The 20,056-nt window shown below is 50.4% G+C and overlaps 1 protein-coding gene across 2 annotated transcripts; it reads right to left on the minus strand.

Annotated features, from left to right (window-relative positions):
- Nucleotides 1-709: 709 nt before the first annotated feature.
- Nucleotides 710-10,397, minus strand: COPZ2 (COPI coat complex subunit zeta 2). 2 transcript variants are annotated; one of them, XM_040245577.1, is made up of 9 exons: nucleotides 10,256-10,397; nucleotides 9,530-9,604; nucleotides 7,866-7,947; nucleotides 7,111-7,202; nucleotides 6,609-6,664; nucleotides 5,831-5,908; nucleotides 3,847-3,898; nucleotides 3,209-3,247; nucleotides 710-1,039 (listed from the first exon to the last, which is right to left on the minus strand). In XM_040245577.1, the coding sequence occupies exons 1-9, from the start codon at nucleotides 10,364-10,366 to the stop codon at nucleotides 992-994; spliced, it is 633 nt and encodes a 210-aa protein (XP_040101511.1). In that variant the 5' UTR covers nucleotides 10,367-10,397; the 3' UTR covers nucleotides 710-991. The 2 variants fall into 2 exon arrangements, with proteins under 2 accessions (XP_040101511.1, XP_040101510.1); XM_040245576.1 differs by lacking the exon at nucleotides 710-1,039 and adding an exon at nucleotides 2,120-2,561.
- Nucleotides 10,398-20,056: the final 9,659 nt, after the last annotated feature.

The raw sequence follows: 20,056 nt of genomic DNA on the forward strand, positions 1-20,056 counted from the left end.
CGATCCCGGGCCGAAAGTTTATCGACACTCTCAGGGACTTCTGTACGCCACGCAGAAAAGGGAAAAAGGGGAGGTTCTGGAACAGGGAGAGAGAAGAGGAGTCGTGATCCCCGAAAGTCACTCCATCTTTCCCATCTGCCTATAGGATCCCTCTCCTTAAATGCAATTCTCACCCTCGGGCGCGCTAAAGGTGCTCTGGACACAAATGCAAGGTGGGAGCTGGGCCGGTGTCTCCTCACCCCTAGTATCTGGGCCTAGCCAGGCTTGCAGCGCTCTAGTACCCAGGATATATGCCAGCATTGGATTTCCGCGGCAACTTCCCGAGCAAGCCAAGAAAAACAGGCGTGCTGTTCCTCAGTTTGTCCAGAGGAAACCTTTACGCCCTTCCCTTCTGGAGACTGAGAATGGAAAAAGTGAGTTGAAGAATACCAGTGCGGCCACCACGTGTGTAGTATCTTTTGCTCTTTTCTTCCCAAATGCACCATTTCTCCCATCATGACTCTTTCACGCTGTCACAATCATATCTAGCTCTCCACAATCACACACCGCCTCACTTAAGTTAAATCGGCTCCTTTCCCTTTACCCACTTCCTCCCAATCACACAACCACAAAGATAGACCTAGTACTGGGCATCCGGAAGATGCCTCAGTGCGCAGAAGCCCTTATCAGAACACACACACACTTTCCAGGCCAAAAGAGAAAGAGACCATTGGCAGGAGACAAAATGCAGGTTTATTTGGGCTCTGGGGCCAGGGATGCCTAAGGTGTGAGTTAAGGCAACTCAGCTGGTTCTCAGTGCCCAAAGGGCAGGCCAGGGCAGGGAGAAGGGGTGACTCAGTATTGAAGCCAAATCTCTGCATTTCAAGTCCCTGGCCGGAGACCTCGGGAGTCAGTTCTGGGAGAGCATGGGTTCTAGTGTTCCCTGGGGTCTCTGTGCTTTTGCTAGGATTGGGGGAATGGTCTGGGGGTAGGAGCCTTGAATGCACAGCCTTCATTTCAGTAACGACCATTTAATTTGTTCCTTGGCAGAGTGAAGAACCTGGGTAGGGCGGGGTGTGGAAGGTTGAGAGAATTACTGGGTGGAATTCAAGTGCATTAACAGTGCAGTGGCGGGTTGGGGGATACATGTCCTGGCGATCCCGAGTCACTAGATGGCAGCAGCTCATCTCTGCCTGCGTTAAGGGGGGCTGGGCCGTTAAGATGGAAAGAGCCGCCCAAACAGGCTGCAGCCAGCAACCAGCCCAGATGGGAGCTGGCTCAGCCTGCCCTCTGGTTCCAGCATCTGCAGCCCTGGGTGTGGCAGCAGCCTTGTCTCCCCCACACCATGCCATGCAAGCTTCCACCCGCAGTGCCACGTCCAGGCAGAGGCGGGCCCAGGCCTGACACTTCCTGTGCCCAGACACCTCAGCAAACCCCTAGCTCTAGCTTTGGCTGGCAGTAAGTCCTCAACACCCCACCCCAAGCTGCTGCTGATGTGGCACAGCTGGCAAAGGGCTTCTGGGCAGGCTCTGCTGAAGGCCACCTGCACTCAGATGTGTTCACTTTCATATCCTGCTGTGAAACCACCTCAGCCCCACATTTACACAGATCCATGCAACTGTGCACACACCATGCAAACGCAGTGCGGACCCCACCTATGTCCCTCAGATTGTCCCTCCAGCCATCAAGCCTCACTCCCACCCGAGGAAGGCTGATCCCACACTGTATGGCCCTTCCTCCTGCCCACTCCCCCTCCTCTCTCAGGGACAGCCTGGACCTGGAGTCCTCCTGCAGTTCTCAGTGAAGATTTACCTTTCTCCTTATTTCATCTCCCATTCACTACCTGCACATCCCTTGGTGTTTACTCAAGAATTCCATTAAAAGTGCTATGTCTTCATTCTTTCCCCCATGGAAAACAGGATGTATGCCAAGAGCTTTCCGTGCTTTAGCTCATCTAATTTTCATAATAACTCTATAAGGAGTGTCCTGTGATTATGGTGGCTCAGACGGTAAAGCGTGTCTACAACGCGGGAGACCCGGGTTCAATCCCTGGGTTGGAAAGAGCCCCTGGAGAAGGAAATGGCAATCCACTCCAGTACTATTGCCTGGAAAATCCCATGGACAGAGGAGCCTGGTAGGCTACAGTCCATGGGGTTGCAAAGAGGTGGACACGACTGAGTGACTTCACTTTCACTTTCACTTGTGATTATTCGAGGCCCAGAGAGGTAGAATAATTTGCGCTAGGCCACCCAGCTTGTAAGTAGTAAGGTAGAACGCCACATCCTTTGGACGACTCACACCAGCGCCCCTGTTCTTATCTGCTCTGCTCATTGCCCCTTAACCTCTTTAGCCCTGAAAATTGCCATGCGGCTGCATTCATCTCATCAGGGTAGGAGGAGGCAAGGAGAACGGGGAAGGGAGAGGCCGCGTGAGCATGAAGGGCAGGTACAGCAAAGGGCACCACACCTGGAGCCCCACATGGAATGCCATGGGCCCATCTCAGCGTTGGCCACTACAGCACGAGGAAGTTAGTGCCAGGGCAGGAAGCTCCATAAAAGCAGGATTAGTCTGGGCAGAGAGACCTGCGGGTAGACAGAAGGGAGGTCAAGCCTGACAAGTAGGAAGTTTGGGCAGCCGGGAAACCAGTCAGGCGGTAGATTTGGAAACCTCAGCCCTGTCCCACATGCACCCTCAGATAGGACCATGCAGGGGACTGGCGGGCATGGACTTTTCCACACTCAGGTCACTCAGGGACAAGGTGCAGCCCAAACTGGCTGTGCCAGCGGTGAGAATGAGATCCCACTGTGGATTTAAGTGTCCCTTAACAACCTCAGTGTGGACCCTAAAGAGCAGGGGTGAGGGGTTAGAAGAAAACTCCTATTTGGGATCCTTTCCAGAGGCCTGAGCCCCCACACTGCTTGGGGAACAAGTGACCCAGCCATCTCCAGTGTGGGCAGCTCCTCCTGGGCTTTGACCCAACTACACCCAGCCAGGAGATAAGGTGAACTGCTGGGAAGGCATCATCATTTATTAATACCCAAGTTCCACATTACCATAGGGACCCTGGCAGCCTCCAGTGGACTGTCTCCAAGAGGTGGCCTGACACAGTCATCTCTTCCCTCCTGCATCCCTGACTTCTCTGCCTGGAAAGCCCTACTGGGTCCCCCTGGGATGCTCTGTTCTCCTCTCTTTAGCCCATCTCTGGCCAAGGCAGATGGAGAGGGCCTACCTGAGCCACACTGTGTTCAGTCAAGCCGCTGTCATCCGCCTATGGGGGAAGCAGAATCAAGGTGGTCAGGCCAGGGCAAGGGTAGCGGGTGAAGAAAGACAGGTGAGAGAAAGGGGCTTGTGGGTGGTGAGCAGATGCTGTGATCAGGGGATCCAGAACTGCATGTATATCACTTAGGGGAAGTTCTAAAGCCCTTGGAAGCCAGCATCCTCAGGGATGTCTCTGGGACACGGTGGGTGGAGATTGAGGGGGATTAAAAATGACAGGAAAGGCTTCATCCAGACACGAGAAGCCAAACTGGGTGGGGAGATTCCATCTCTTCCCCTCCAAGGCCAAGTTCAAGGCAAGGCAGCCACCAGGTGTCTCTGTGAGGATTTATTTCCTCAATCTGTACTTCCCACCAGGGAGGATGGTGAGGTATTTGTAATCGGCCAAGGGAAGAGGACAGAGATATCTTTTACTGGCTGACACCCCTCCAAACTGCTGCTCCCCTCCAGAAGTGCATCAACCCAGTGGCTGCTTCTGCTAGAGGAGCTGGGGTTCCCTTTGCCCAGACACAGGGAAGCCAGGAGGTACAGAGGATGGGACGGGGAGCCTGGAGGGGATGGGAGTAAGGGGGGATGGAGGATGACTCTTACCCTAAAATTCACTTTCTGGATCACTTGCTGAGGGTCACTCTCCAGAATCACGCTACAAAGTGAGAGAGAAATGAGGAGGAAAATCAGCCGCATGCTTTCCTTGGACTCTGCTCCCTGCTAAGCCCTTTGATTCCCTGCCATATCCTGCAACATCCCCCTTCCAAGGTACTTGGCCCGCCCATACTCCTCAAGCCAGAACTCTCCCTCACCATGGAGCCCTGATTCTCACATACTTTGTCATCAATGGGCAAACACTTAAGAGATCAGGCCAGGGTAGTCCAGTCTAGATCGATCAGGTTGGCAAAAGCAGGGGCTCAAAAAGTGAGAGTTCTAGAAAGTTCACTTCACCTCTGGGAAGAAGGGTTGGATTCAGATGCAGTGAAGGACGAGAAGGCCCCTGGGGTCCCTATCTGGTTTCACTATTATTTTCTGCCATGGGGTTGTGCTATACATGAAAGAAACGGAACTGCAAAATCAGAATCTACCTTCCCTTTTTTTTTTAAACTTCCGTTTCGACAGACCCAATTATGGAGGCATTTCTCGGCTAGTTGGCACTCTTTGATGATGCCCTGGGGGGTGTGCAGGGGGGAAGAGTTGGTCACTGTGGGTGAGAAAGGGTCCACAGGAACTGAGTGACTGCTCCTCCTCGCCCAGTGAGCCTCCTATAGGGCTGAAGGAAGTGAACAAACATTTCCTGAGACCTTCTCCCAGGCTCATCAGAGGGACACTTAGAGCGACCATTCCAGTCCAAGGTTCAGGATCAAATGTTGCTTCCACAAATGCTTCCCTGTTTTCACTGGAGGGAAAGGGGGACAAAAACTGGGCCTTCTAGAGGTACAGATGGAAAGGTGATAAAACTTATAATCTCCCTTGCGAAGGCCCTGCACCTCATTTTATATTTGTAACTGTGTTTTCTTGAAGAAGTCCCACACCAAATTTTATATACGACTTTTATACTCCACAAAACCTGGTCTTATTCCCTCACTGTTGGGTCCTAGCCATTAGCACAAGGCCTTGCAACAGCGGCAGCAGGCAGTCAACAGACATAGCGGAAAAGAGGGAGGGAAGGCAGGAAGAAGCCCACGGCACCCCATCTCCCAGGGCCCCTGTCCCCCAGCAATATGCGTCATTGCCACAAGAAGAGCACAATCTCTGGAAACATGCACAAGTTTGGATCTTGGCCCTGCCACCCCCTAGTCATGTGACCTTGGGCAAGTCACTTAAATCTCTGAGCCTCTGTTTCCTCATCTATTAAGTGCATGTAATCACAGGCATGTGGATGTCTCACAGGTGATCCGTTTCCATTATTCTTTGCCCCAGAGCCAGAACTTCTTTTTCTCCCTGAATATTGCCCAATTCCCCCATGGAAATTCACTAACCAACCTCTCATAAGAGCTCCCAGCTTCCTAAGACTATAATCTTAAACCAGTAAGAGGAGACAAGATTTACTGAAGGAGAACTATGAACTCCACTGCATCACCTCATTTAATCCCACATCCTTTGAGGCAGGTTCCTCATTGTCTCCATTTCAAAGCTGGGGAAAGTAAGGAAAATAAACAACTAGCCCAGGTCACGCATGCAGTCGATGTTGGAGTGAACCTCTAAGAGCGGCGAGAGGTGTAGCTGCCGCAGGGCTCTGCCTGAATGAAATCTTTCCAGGAAGGGTGGGTATCTGTGCTGCCTGCTTCTCCTGGGCATTGGAGAGCAAACGATTCCCCCAAAACCTTGCCTGGTCAACAGTCAGCCATAGTTTGACATCAGATTACTTTCTTGCGTGCTTGACTTTGGCTAACATTGAAGTCAACTTCCATCATCATCAGTGGGGTTGGGGGGTGGGATCACAGGGAATATGCTGGAGAAAGGGAGGGAGAAGCTGGCCAGAGAGCCAACAACATGCTGGGTGCTACCTAGAGCTGAGAACCCTCAAGGCCACCTCCCACTGTGAGGGTTCCTGACCAGTCCCTTTTCCTCTCCCACTCCTCACCCGCCATCCACAATCTCATCCACCACCAGGAAGGCTCCGTCCATGTTCTCCAGCAACCAGCGCTTCTCCACGTTCTTCCTGAAAGAAGACATAGCTCTGGAACCTCCCTGTGGCATGGCCAGGAGGAGCCGGGTCCTTGCCTTAGTGAGGTGGACCCGCTCTCTCCAAAGACTGCCTCATTCCCCACCCTCCAGCCCCTGTCCCCCCACAAGCACAGGGAAGGAGAATGTCAAGGGGAGTGAGGGTGGCACCTGGGCAAGGCATTCCTGAGCAAAGGACGGGTCTGCTTCCTTCAGCCCCTCATGCTCAACTCTACCCACGCCGCCCCCGCCGCTTTTAGGCACTGATCCTATTTCCACCCTAAAGCACTTCAGGTACTACAGCGCTATTGTAGTTACACATGTCGACTGTAAACACTTATTTTTGGTTATCTGAGTTTGATTTACCTAGGCCACTGGTATCACTGGAGTAGATACCAGATCACTGAATGGGAACGGAGGGAAAATCACCCTGAGCGTCAAGTCAAAAAACCTTGAGTTTGAATCTTGGTTCTGATAGAAACAACCTGTAACCTCAGACAAATCACTTAGCTTCTCCAGACTTCATCTTCTGGCCATACTATTGTTTGATCAGGTAAAGGGCAGGGGCCTTGCAGGAAGTTGCTCTGGCTCCAGATTTCATCTTGTGGAGACTTAAGGAAAAAGCAGGGAACCATCCTGCCTGTGATGTACCAAGGTCTGGGGGATGGGAGCCTTGGAGGACAGAGGACCTCACTCACCTTAGCACGTGGTTCAGGGACTCAAACAGGCAGGTGAGAACAGACATGAGCATCAGCTGGTGAGGAGTGGATATGGGAGGAGGAAAACGAGAGAGACTGAGGTTGAGAAGGCCAGAGGAAACCTCAGAACCTGACTGCTGGACAGCTGCCCCTCTCTAGGGAGGACAAGGCTAGAGCCTGGCTGCAACTTGACCTGAGAAGGTCCCTCCCTGTGTTTGAATTGGGAAGCACTGGAGTGCCTGCTGTAGGACACTGAATACATCCTTCTCCAGTGATGCATAGTAGAGACAGAAACTCCAGGCAGAGGACTACATTTCTGGTACCCAAGGAACAGAGGGGTATCATGGATATGCATTGTTCCAGAAAGAACCATTCTGGAGCCTTCCAGTTCCCCAGAGTCTAGAAGCAGGGATACCAAGGGTGAGCCGCCCAGCTTCTTCCCCAGACTCCAACCACTCCCCACAGAGAGACCCTCCTTGTCTCCCCAACCTCCTGAACTCACCTCGTTCTCGTAGGATGAGCCCACCACATATAGGAAGAGGTCAATGCTGCTCTTGTAGACGATGGTCATGCCCCCGAAAAATGCAATCTCACCTAGAAGAGAAATGGGGTCTCAGTTCTGGTCACCTTTGCCTGGCCCCTCCTGCCCATCTCCAGCTCTGCACCTCTCCCCCATTTCCTTCATCTTCCCAAGAACACCTGCAAAGGAAATTCCAGTCCAGTCCAGTGGTTAGGACTCTGTGCTTTCATTGCCAAGGGCCCGAATTCAATCCCCAGTCTGGGAACTAAGATCTCACAAGCAGTGACCAAACAAAAAAGAATCCTTGCAAAGATTAGAACCCTTGGAAAGACCTGCACTAGGGATACTACCAGTGTCCCTCTACTTCATTCCTAGCACCTGACTGCGTCATTCTGAGAAGTCAACAAACCTGGTTTAAGGCTGACCTTTCACCCACCATGTGCAATCCTCTGACCCTCAGGTTGGCGGTGGCCTCTTCCATTGAGAGGAGTCCAGGCATGCCAGAAGCAGGTAGGTGGGAGCAGGTGGCGGTAGCGGGGGTGTGTGTGCTGGTGAAGGGGAGGAGGGTGAAGGTTCACCAGAAGGGAAAAAGGAACAGCTGGGAAGGGGAGGAAAAAGCACCTCTGAAGAAAAGGGAATGGCCTTTGGGTATGTGAGGCCAACAGGGACAGCTCTGTCCAGGCGGAGATGACAGCGCGCATCTGAGAGTTCTGTGCAAGGAAGATGAGGACACTTACTATCAGTTCGGCTGGTCTTGTTGAAGACATTTTTCTCGAAGGCCATCTGCTCCTTCATGGAGGGGAATGTGTCATCATAATACTAGGAGGAAGGGAAGGAGAAAAAGTGACAGCCGTTCCACAGGGTCTGGCCTCTCCCTGGATGGGTGGCAGGGTGCTGGCCAAGTGGGACCCTGCTGCCATGCCCCCTCTCCTCTTGACTGCCCTCTACGCCTGTCTGCTATTTTCCCCTAAACACAAATTCTGAGCAAAGAGAGTCATAAAAAGTAGAGGAATTTTGAGGCCTGCCTTTGGAGTCCTGTCCTGATTTCTTGGAGACCTTTGTGCATTCAGTAGATGGCTGGGGCAGTCACTAGCCACACTGTTTCTACACCAACCTGAGTCTACAGGAAAGAAGGCAGAGCCAGGGGCTCTTTGCCACAATAATATCATAACAGCTATCTTATTATCCACATTATATGGATGGGGTAACTTCCCTGACACCTCACAGTTTAAGGGACAGAGCTGGGATGCAATGGCGATGGTCTGACTTCAGACAGGATTATGGTGAAGATCCCCTGGAGAAGGAAATGGCAACCCACTCCAGTATTCTTGCTTGGGAAATCCCATGGACAGAGGAGCCTGGTGGCTACAGTCGCAAGAGTTGACACAACTTAGCAACTAAACAACAATGACATCTATGATGAAGATGAACTATCTAAGGCAGAGTTCCTGGCACACACTGCCTAAGGAAATCAATGCTGTTTTGTTGGGTTTGATAAGACTTTCTCTCTGACTCAGTTCCTGCATTTGCACATGGATGTGATCTGCTGGGAGGAGGCCCTGGAACCTTTGGTTGCTGAGCTACCTCTGACCATCTGCTAGGGCAAGGGACGGTCAGCTTAGCTTCCATTTTCTGAATGTAGACATTAGTGGTCTCCCTGCCAACCACTGTTGCGGTGAACAGGCTCCCTGCAATGTCATGAAGACAAGAAGTTTCAGCCTAAACAATCTAAAAAGTCTACATTGCATTTCATAGCTAGTTTAGGGGTCACAGCCCCACTATAGTTAATTGTGTTGATGGTAGATATTTATTTTTGGATTATTCTAGTTTGGTTTGTCCTGGCCATGATCACTAGCATATATACCAGATAACTGAACAGTTGGTGCAGAGAAAATCATCCTCCTGAGCTTCAAGTCAAAATACCCGAGTTTGGATCCCTGCTCTGATATTAGTACCTGTGACTCCAGGCAACTCTAGCTTCTCTAGACTACCTTTTCCTCATTTATGAAAGAGTTGGATTAAAATCTGGTCTATAAAATCCTATCTGTTCTTAATCCTTAGTGTTTACCAAGCTGTAAAAGCAAAGCAGAGGGTACTTGTTCAGAATTGGGGGACCAGGAATCCAGGGTCCCAGGCCAGTGTAAAGGACGGTGAGAAAACATTCTGGGGAACATGAGTAGAAACAGAAGAGACAGCCCCTCCCCGCTGTGGGGGCCAGCATTCTGACAAGGCAGGAGGATTGACAGAATGACCTTTGGAAGGGTCTCAGCTGAGCTGCTCTGTGTTGCAGAGCCAACAGCGGGGTCTCTCCTGCCAGGTGAGTCAGCTGGTGTGGGGACTTCTGGACTTGGGCCTGTGGCACAGTGTTTTCAGGGGCCCTCTGGTGAGGGTGGGAGGTTACCTTGGCCAGCAGGCGGTGTCCGTCATTATCTAGGATGAAAACGGCCTTGATAGTGTAGAGGGAAGGTTCCTGCAACTGACACGGGGGAGAGCTTTGTTGGCCCCTAAAGCCAGCGCAGACCCCTGTCATTGGCTCTACGTGATCTGCTGATCCCAGGAGTCCATCCTCAGGCCAGCGACCCCAGCCCCAAAAGTCCACAGCTGGTTCCGGCCCAACCCTATGCCACATGGACCACTCGGGTGCCCGCTCCCCTCCCAGGCAGATGTCCCACTGCAGGCCCCGGGTGGGCGCTGTGCCCATTGGGTGCAGAAGGTCCGTCCGGGCCCAAGTTCTGTCATGCACTGACTGCTCCAGAGCCCGAGTCGGAGTGTATCACAGAACCTGGGCCGGGGGGACAGCGGCGCCGAGCTCCTCCAGCGGCCCCCGGCGCCCTGGCCCGTCGGGCTCCAGAAGCACACACGTCAGCTCGCCGCCGGGGCGGCCCCGCGCTCCCTAGCCCTCCGGGAGAGAAGCAATCCAGCCCGGCCGAGCCGTCCCCGCCCGCTCCGACTGCTCCAGAACTTCGCCCACGCGGACGCCGCACCGGCCTCCTCCCGAGTCAGCGCGGAGGAACTTCTCTGCCCGCGCGGGCGCCGCCCCTCCCAGGCCGGTCCCGGCGGCACCAAGTTCCCCGGCGCCCGACCCGTGAGCTGGCGCCCCCGGCCCCCGGCGCCGCCCGCTCCGTACCCGCAGCCCCGCGGGCTCCCCAGCTCGGGCGGGCGGCGCCGGGCCCCCAGTCGGGGCGGCCGCGGCCCCCTCCCCCGGGTGCAGACGTGGCCAGGCCTCCGGCCGCTGCATTCCGCTCGCTGCCTCGCGCTGACAGCGCCGCCCCGCCCCGCCCCGCGCCCCCCGGGCCGCCGCCGCTCCTCCCCGGCGGCCGCCGGCCTCGCGCCCGCCCCTCTCAGCCCCTCCGCGCGTGTCCTTCCTTTCCCCGAGGCCCTTCCCTCCTCGCCCTCCCTCCTCTCCCTTCCCGCCCTCTCCGCCCTGGGCTCACACGGCAGCTCTCCTTCCCCTGGCTCTCCTTCCCTTCGCCCTCCTCTGCCCTTCAAAGCCCAGAGCTCCCTGTATCCTCAGTTTGTCCCAAGACCGGCCCCTTTTCCCCCTCCTGCCTTCTCTCTGGCTTGTGGGTTTGGTTTGCACCGACGTCCACAGGCTGCCCTGAAGCCGTCAGAAAACACAGGCAAAGTCCAGTTTGTCTCTGGACTCCTGGTAGGTACCGTTGGCACAAACACATCAGGTCATCCTTTGGACTTCAGAGACAGGTCTTAGCAGCGGGAGAAGATGAGGACAGCTCTAGAGAAACCCCTCTGTGCAGTAGAGTTTCTCCCATGCCTCTCCCGAGACTTGGGGAAGGGAGCCATGGCGCCCGGACACCTCTGCAGACACGGACACAATCTGAAATGAGACAGATATCCAGCAGTACAAATGTTCCGCGTGTGAATGGCATCAGGCTTTGCCATGCTTTGGTTCCTTGGCCTAGGTATACTAGGTGGTTTAATCACTATGTCGTGTCCGACTCTTTGGAACCCAAAGACTGTAGACCCCCATGCTCCTCTGTCCATGAAGTTTTCCAGGCAAGAATACAGAAGTAGATTGTCATTTCCTTCTCCAGGACCTTCCCAACCCAGGGAATGAACTCTTGTCTCCTGAATCGGAAGCAGATTCTTTACCTCTGAGCCACTGCTGCTGCTAAGTCGCTTCAGTCGTGTCCAACTCTGTGTGACCCCATAGATGGCAGCCCACTAGGCTCCTCTATCCCTGGGATTCTCCAGGCAAGAATACTGGAGTGGGTTGCCATTTCTTTCTCCAATGCATGAAAGTGACAAGTGAAAGTGAAATCGCTCAGTTGTGCCCGACTCCTAGCGACTCCATGGACTGCAGCCTACCAGGCTTCTCTGTCCATAGGAATCTCCAGGCGAGAGTACTGGAATGGGTCACCATTGCCTTCTCTGCCTGAGTCACTAGGGAAACCCATTAAGTATACTAGAGGGCTTTAGCTTCAGAATCCTCAAGGCTAGTGGGAAATTAACAGTACTTCAATGGCACCCCACTCCGGTACTCTTGCCTGGAAAATCCCATGAACGGAGGAGGCTGGAAGGCTGCAGTCCATGGGGTTGCTGAGGGTCAGACAAGACTGAGCGACTTCACTTTCACTTTTCACTTTCATGCACTGGAGAAGGAAATGGCAACCCACTCCAGTGTTCTTGCCTGGAGAATCCCAGGGACGGGGGAGCCTGGTGGGCTGCCGTCTATGGGGTTGCACAGAGTCGGACACGACTGAAGTGACTTAGCAGCAGCAGCAGGCATTTACCCATCACTATAGTCAAAATTCTCCAAGCCAGGCTTCAACAGTACGTGAACCGTGAAATTCCAGATGTTCAAGCTGGATTTAGAAAAAGCAAAGGAACCAGAGATCAAATTGCCAACATCTGTTGGATCATCGAAAAAGCAAGAGAGTTCCAGAAAATATATACTTCTGCTTTATTGATTATGCCAAAGCCACTGACTGTGTGGATCACAACGAACTGTGGAAAATTCTTAAAGAGATGGGAATACCAGACCACCTGACCTGCCTCTTGAGAAATCTGTATGCAGGTCAAGAAGCAACAGTTAGAACTGGACATAGAACAACAGACTGGTTCCAAATTGGGAAAGGAGTACATCAAGGCTGTATATTGTCACCCTGCTTATTTAACTTATATGCAGAGTACATCATGGGAAATGCTGGACTGGATGAAGCGTAAGCTGGAATCAAAAGTGCCAGGAGAAATATCAATAACCTCAGATATGCAGATGACACCACCCTTATGGCAGAAAGCAAAGAAGAACTAAAGAGCCTCTTGATGAAAGTGAAAGAGGAGAGGGAAAAGGTGGCTTAAAACTCAAAATTCAGAAAACTAAGATCATGGCATCCGGTCCTATCACTTCATGGCATATAGATGGGGAAACAATGGAAACAGTGACAGACTATTTTCTTGAGCTCCAAAATCACTGCAGATGGTGACTGCAGCCATGAAATTAGAAGAAGCTTGTTCCTTGGAAGAAAAGCTTATGACCAACGTAGACAGCATATTAAAAAACAGAGACATTACTTTGCTGACAAAGGTCCGTCTAGTCAAGGCTATGGGTTTTCCAGTAGTCATGTATGGATGTGAGAGTTGGACACAGAAAGCTGAGCACTGAAGAATTGATGCGTTTGAACTGTGGTGTTGGAGAAGACTCTTGAGAGCCCCTTGAACAGCAAGGAGATCCAACCAGTCCATCCTAAAGGAAATCAGTCCTGAATATTCATTGGAAAGATGCTGAAGCTGAAACTCCAGTATTTGGCCACCTGATGCGAAGAGCTGACTCATTTGAAAAGACCCTGATGCTGGGAAAGATTGAAGGTGGGAGGAGAAAGGCACGACAGAGGATGAGATGGCTGGATGGTATCGCCGACTGAATGGACATGTGTTTGAGTAAACTCCAGGAGTTGATGATGGACAGGGAGGCCTGTTGTGCTGCAGTCCATGGGGTCACAAAGAATCAGACACAACTGAGCACCTGAACTGAACTGATAGACATGCATTTTATAGTTAAACTCTTTAAGGTACATTATATAACTCACATCTATGAGGTGGGTGTTCTCACCCCCATTTTAAGAAAGGGATACTCAGAGTTTGTGTGATCTTTCAAGATCCTTTAGTTAATCAATAGCTGAATGGAGATGGAACCCAGGTTTCAGACCAAGAATTTCTTCTCCACTCTTCTCTTCAGGTCATCTTATGTTGGGTACCACACTCACTTATGAGGGTTTCCTCTGCTGAATAATATCAAGCTGTCTCATTTATCTCAGTTTCAATGTCATCACCAAGAGGCCCTTTCCAACAACCACCAACTCTAACTTGATAGGTCTTTGCTGTCCCTTTGTGTCTCAGCACCCTACTTTTGTTGTACTTAATTTCTAAATACCATTTTTACTAATTTGTTTACAAACATGTGTGGTCCTTCTCTGCACCAGGTGTTATGTCCTACAGAAATAGAGATAATGTGCCTGCGGAATCCCTGGTGCCCCAAACAGGGCCTGGCACATGACAGGTTCAATGAAACCATATTTTATGTGCTGCACAAATATTTATTGAGTGTTTACCATGTGCCAGTTGCTTTTTTAGTCACTGGGACGCAATAGCAGCCAAAGTAAACAAAATCTTTGCTCTCATGGAGCTTATTCAAGTATTTGTGTGTGCGTGCGTGCATTTCTGTGCAATACCCACAGTACACAGACACGTGAATAAAATAGTAATACTTGAATTGGTGATAAGCACTGTGTGAAGAAAGGGGCTTCCCAGGTGGCGGTACCCACCTGCCAACACAGGGGATGATGCAGGTTCGATCCCTGGCAGGGAGATCCCCTGGAGAAGAACATGGCAACCCACTCCAATATTCTTGCCTGGAGAATTTTCATGGACAGAGGAACTTGGTGGGGTGCAGTCCATAGGGTCACAAAGAGTTGGACATGACTGAAGTTACTTAGCATGTGTGCATACTATGAAGAAAAATTGATCTGGAAAGGGTATCAGGAATGTTAGGGGTTGGGGAGAGGCAGGGGAAATTGCCATTTTCATTAGGGTCATTTGAGAAAGCCTTCAAGGTGACACTTGAGCAAAGAGCTGAAGGAAATGAGGGGAAAAGCCACACAGACATCTGTGGAAACTTCTACTGAATGTCTTTTTATGATGCTGTAGAAGGCACACCCAGATTTTCCCTGCAGGCTACCAGACTTATAATAATGAACATTAATCAATGCTATCTAGTATAATGGGGGAAAAGACAGTATTTAGTTTGGATTCCAGATCATCAGACGTTATGTCAATGATCATGCCAGGTCAATATCTTATTAAAAATCCTGATTTGATCATTTCCATGCTTTAATATTCTGTGACCTAGTCCATTATTAGTTCATGTTTACAAAGACAGCACCAAAAAGCCTCCGGGGCATTTTCTAGCCTCTGTATAGCGGATGGTACCCACAGTGGGAGAGAGCTTGCAGAAGAGAGGAGATCTAGGAAGATCTAGGAAGACTGGGGACTTAGCAGGTGTGGCTTCTGGTAAAGAGGGAGGAGTCAGTTATAGGAGACTAGCTGAGAGGACAGAGGGGCTGGGGATGAGAGAGGAGGCTGGGGAGAGAAGCTTAGGAACCACCACAAAGTCCTCAGCATCACCACCTTCATCACCTGGGCTGCTATTGTTAACATCAGGACTGCTTTACTGCTTAAGTGCCCTGGGAAATAAGTAAATCCAGAGCGCTCAGATAGAACTTTTCAAGGAAGAGATTTCTGCCAGCGATGACTCTTTGGTGAACTCCCTCAACAGAGAACCTAGGACTCCTTTCCTTCCTCTGATCCCTTTCCCTCCTGAGGGCCCCTCCATCCTGGGGCACCCCTTTAATGGGGGTTCTGTGTAAACATACAAGCTCAGTGTGAATGGTGTTGGGGCAATGGCCTCCACAGAACATCAACCCACAAGGACTTTAGTGTAAGGCTGACAGCACTTAGGAAGCATGTGAACGCAACAGAGAAGTTGCTGGAGAGCCTTCTCGGAATGAAGAAGCCAGAGCTGGGTTCAAAAAGAAAGCGGCTTGCTGTTTCCCGGCTTTCTCCTTCCTTGGGGGTGGGGGGAACAGGTTGTGCTAGGAGGAGGTGCTGCGTGCATCTCTAAGCTGCTGAGGTCAGGGGAGAAGCTGAACTCAGAACTGGTCCTGAAAACACACACACACATATGTCCCTGCCCTCTGGAGTCTCCAGGAGGCTAGTGATTCAAATAGGTTTCCCTCTGGGCCTTGGTTGTATCTTGGAGGTAAGACCATTCCATTTCCTCTGACTCACCCTCCTGCTGCCGCATTTCAGTGCTGTCTGTCCTAGGATTTCAGCATCTGTTCTTGTGTGACAAGAAGAAACAGCTCCCTTGGGTAACAGCCTCTCTCTCTCCTTCCTGCGATAATGTCAAGAGGGGGAGGTGTATGTGCATTGTGAGGTGTGGTTGTATGTGCTTGTGGCATCCTCCAGAGAAAAAATGAAAGCTTCCATCCTTTTTCTGCAGGATGAATTTCCAGTTGACCATCTAAGGACAGTTCTCATATCTTTGGGATAACCAGGCTGTGAGGTGGGCTGGAGAGAGAGCTGGGCAAGAAAGGGACCTCACCCTTAGCTCTACCCATGCATGAGTGGCTTTATACACAGGATCGGATTTTCAAACTGGGTGAATATGTATATCATCTCCATTTTATCTCGGAGGGCCCAGCTAGTAAGTTTTTGAATGCAGCTGAGTCTAAAACACCCACCTTTCCCACATCACAGTAACACCTCGCTGACTGTGACATGCCACACAGAGCTACACAAAGAGAATTACTCAACACTGTTTGAGACAACATAGTGAGACATACAAGGACCACTGAACTCAGCTTCATAAAATGTTAGACCAAGATGTGAATGATCAGTGAAGCATTTTCATTGGATAGGTCCAGGACAAGAACATGTTAGGACTGAGAAAACACACCCTAAAGTCAGGTGGTGATTCTAGTCTGTGCCCATGATTAGCACGGCTGTTCTTTTTCACTCAACATGGATTCTTGCTCCAAGCTAGTGATTCTCTACTCTGGCTGCACATAAGAATCACCTAAGGAGCTCTTACAGAATCCTGATGCCCAGGGCTGCTCTGGGAGACTCTGATTTAATTGGTTGGGGGTGGGACCTGGGCACTGATAATTTTTACAAGCTCTCCAGGTGATTCTAATGTGCAGCCAGGGTTGAGAAGCAATATTCTAAGACAGCAGTGGGAGGGGTACACAGGGAAGAGACTGGCTTGTAGAACCTCTTTTGATGGCTTAATGGTAACAAGCTTGCTAATGATGTTTACCATGTAAGAAAGGGGGCCAGATGTCTGGATTAGCTGGAGAACTAATTGATTTCCTTGCAAAACAGGGTAACATTTAGTATTGACAGGGTGTAATCTAGAATCTCTCAGAAAAGCTGTAAGAAAATAGCATTCCCCTGAAGTTGGGGGGTGAAAAATATAGATTAACATAATTTAAAAACATTTTTAAAGAAAGGAAACCACAAGAGAGCAGAAAGATTTGAGTTTCCCCTTAGGGGAAAAAGCAATTCCTGCTATTCCAGAAGAACTCGAGAGGCAGCCAGTCTGCCCTCCCACGTGCCCTTCTCCCAGGGTTTCTTGGCAGAAGCCATCATGGGAGGATGACTGGAGGATGCCTGCGCAGTAGAACTTTCCCCAGGGAGGAAGGTGGGTCAACACAGATATCACTCTGGCAAGGAGGGATATCCAGGGATAGCTGGCTTTTTGTATGACCCCGAATTCCTGTGCATTAGAACTAACTAGCTTCCTGGCTTCCCTCTGCCTTCTCTCCTGAGCAGCCTGGATGGAGTCTCTTCAGCAAGGCCTGGTTCAACTGGTGGCTCTCAGCCTCTCTCTTCTCAGGGAGTGAGTGCATGCGCTCACTTTTTCCAGTGGGCTTCTCGGTCTGATTTAATGGATATACCAGGACTGATGACACATCAGCACGGGATCTTTCTTTTGCTTCTTGGGTAATTGTCCTGTTAACAGCTGTTCCAGGCAGAGAAAGGGGGGGGGGATGTGGGGGAGAGGGAGGCTTCCTGGGTGAAGAAGGATACACCCTGGATTTTACAAGGTTAATGAGTGGGTTCTGGGAAGGAGGTTTGCACCTGCTCAGACTTGATCTGAAACTCGATAGACAGAGTGGAAGACAAGACAGTCTTTCAATCTCCACTTCCTACATAGAGCACTATTAAATATCCTGGGCGCCCACACCCTGCCAGGCCTCACCACCAGCTGCTGACAGTGTCTCTACATCTCGATTCTCCTTAGCCCTTGCAATGGGCCAGCAATTCTTTGTCTTTCCTTTTTTTTCTTCCCACCTTTTCAGTAACTGCTAAGCAGAAAACTTTTTCTGACTACCCCTAGTCATTCTTTAACCAGCAAAACAGTTCCCAATTCAGCTCTCTCCCACTTTACGCTCAAATAATTATTATACACATTTAAACATACATAGTACTTGAAGCTGGGAGGGAAAAAGAGAATGAACAGGATAGTGTGGGCGAAACAAAAGACCTCTCCACACTTCTCTCACCCCTTCTCTTAAGGATGAACGAGGAGACCCTCCTATCCTCAGTGCCTGCAACTCTCTCCAGACCCAAGACCCCAGAAAGGAGAGAAAGGAAAGGAGACAGTGGGTAAGAGGGCAAAACCTGTGAGTGATTAAAAAGTGACCAAGTGAATTAAGGCTTCCACAGTGATGTGAGAATATCACATGTGATGTCCCTGGTATAGCTTTCCCAACCACAGCTGCCATTTCAGTAAACATTTATCTTGATTTCATGTTACTCTGACATGTACTAATGACCTTATTTTTCATCCCAGACACCTGGTACCCTACTGTGCAGCTCAAAAGAAACTTGGAAAATACAGACTGTCCAACACATTGAATTCTGTTGGTGTTAAAGTTCCCTGACTCCCCATAAAGATTGCTCAGTTGTCTTCTCAGAACTGTGTCAAGGTTTAAATTTGTTCTCTATTTGCTATGTGAAACAGATGGCCACTCTTCGTATGCAGTCCCTCCTATCTTCTCAAAATAGTCTTGTATTTAAGCCCAGTAACTTTAGTCTAGCCTTGGTATCTTCTAATACTTTGGTTTTAAAATATTTTCTTCTCAACCCCCTTGATATATTTTTAGAGTTACTGATTTCACCTTAATTTCTCCTTCATTTTTATCCAATATTGGTCTTATTCAGGGGCTGAATGGCCATCCACTTCCTTGATAATATGCCATATCCTCCAAAACCACACCTCCTCCAAGGATTAATTTGTTTTTAACAAGAACTTTATCACAGGACTGCTTGAGTTCCCCTTCAATTATTCAGCAAGGTTTTTTTTTTTTTTTTTTTTTTCTGCAGATTTTATTTATTTATTTATAGCTACCTTGTGGGCTTGTGGGATCTCAGTTCCCAATCAGGCCACTGCAGTGAAAGCCCATGTCACTAACCACTAGACCCCTGAGGAACTCCTAGCAAGTATTTATTAAGTGTCTACTATTGCAGGCCCAGTTCTGGGCTTTGAAGATTCAACCGTTAATGCACAAAATTCTAGTCCTCAATGGAGTTCATATTCTAGCATTTTCTGGAAGACAAATAGTAAAACGAGAAAATGCTCTCTGAATCCTTCTTTGAAATGGGTAACTAGCTCAGTAGTTTTCAGAGAATTCAATGGTTATACTTCTGTATAGTGAAAATGATCTATAATCTGTGAACCATCCCAGATTTAGCTGCCTAACTCCAAACATGTGATGGACTCGACCTCATCAAGTGAGTTATCAGTTGGCCTTGTCCTTCGTTGTACAAGGACCAATGACTTGCCCACTAGATTAGCAGGATCTTCTAGGGAGTCAAGAATTTGAGTCGACGCCTCTTTGTCCCACAGCTAGGAACAACGTACTACGAACTCCAACTCAGTGCTTGTCTAAAAGGGGTCTTCGCACTATGGGTCGTTTGCTAAAAGGGCGAGGTTATCACGCTGCCACTGCAGGATAAGTGAATTAGAAACTCTGGTGTGATGCCTCAAAATGTGCAAGCTTAAAAACTCCCCAAAGTGATGCTGGAGTAAACCAACGTTCGAAAATCAAAGATGTTGGTTAGAAGAGAGTGGAGAACACTAGAAACTGAGGAGTTTCTGAAAAGCAAAACTAACCTGCGTGGGAAGTTAGGCGGGGGTAGAGCAGACAGAGGATGAGTTTGTATCGTGATGAAAATCACCAATTATGCCACATCGCTCATATCCCCAACGTCCCACCACTGTCATGGCAACCCGTCCACACGACTTGCACACGACATGGGGCACAACGATCCCTGACTGGCAAAGGGCCCAGTGCCAGGCCCGCATGGAGCGGAAGCTGGAGAGCGGTTTCCGCTACCAGCACCCAAAATGGCGGCACGAGCGTCCACAGCACGCGAAACACATGCTCTGTGCCCTACCTCGGCCTCTCAGGTCTCACTGGACTTTTGCAAGTCACCATGGGAACCCTCAATGGGGGGGATTCCGCGCTCCGGCGGTGATACCACCTCCCATTCCGAGCCCCAAGCCCTTATACCCGTCAAAGAACGCACTGGTAGCGCTCAGCCTGTTTACTTCACCCCATGCCCAGGCGGTAATACCGCCTGCGGCCGAAGCACGGCCGAGGGGTCCCAAACGCCGGGCGCTGTGGCCTTCGCCCCATATTGGTGGGCCCACGCCACGGGGCGGGCCTACATGCCTATTGGGCCATGGACCATGTCAGTCTTGAGAAACCGGTAAAGGGAGAAGGAGGCATACTCAGTTATTGGGCTCTCTTTACTATCAGTCAAAACGACATCCGGCGACGGCCACCATCTCGGCTCTTTGATTGGAGAAACGTATTCTCGGGGAGGACGCGGAGGGCGGGCT

Source organism: Oryx dammah, unplaced genomic scaffold (genome assembly GCF_014754425.2).
Source record: "Oryx dammah isolate SB20612 unplaced genomic scaffold, SCBI_Odam_1.1 HiC_scaffold_8, whole genome shotgun sequence".
NCBI classification, from domain to species: domain Eukaryota; kingdom Metazoa; phylum Chordata; class Mammalia; order Artiodactyla; family Bovidae; genus Oryx; species Oryx dammah.

Excerpts from the sequence above, each read along its gene's own strand:
- COPZ2 (XM_040245576.1), bottom strand. The coding sequence starts at position 10,366 with ATGCAGCGGCCGGAGGCCTGGCCACGTCTGCACCCGGGGGAGGGGGCC. Across the intron at positions 7,948-9,529 it reads GACACCGCCTGCTGGCCAAG|TATTATGATGACACATTCCC; the intron begins GTAACCTCCCAC and ends CCTTCCTCCTAG. Across the intron at positions 2,562-3,208 it reads CTGAACACAGTGTGGCTCAG|GTCTCTCTGCCCAGACTAAT; the intron begins GTAGGCCCTCTC and ends GTCTACCCGCAG.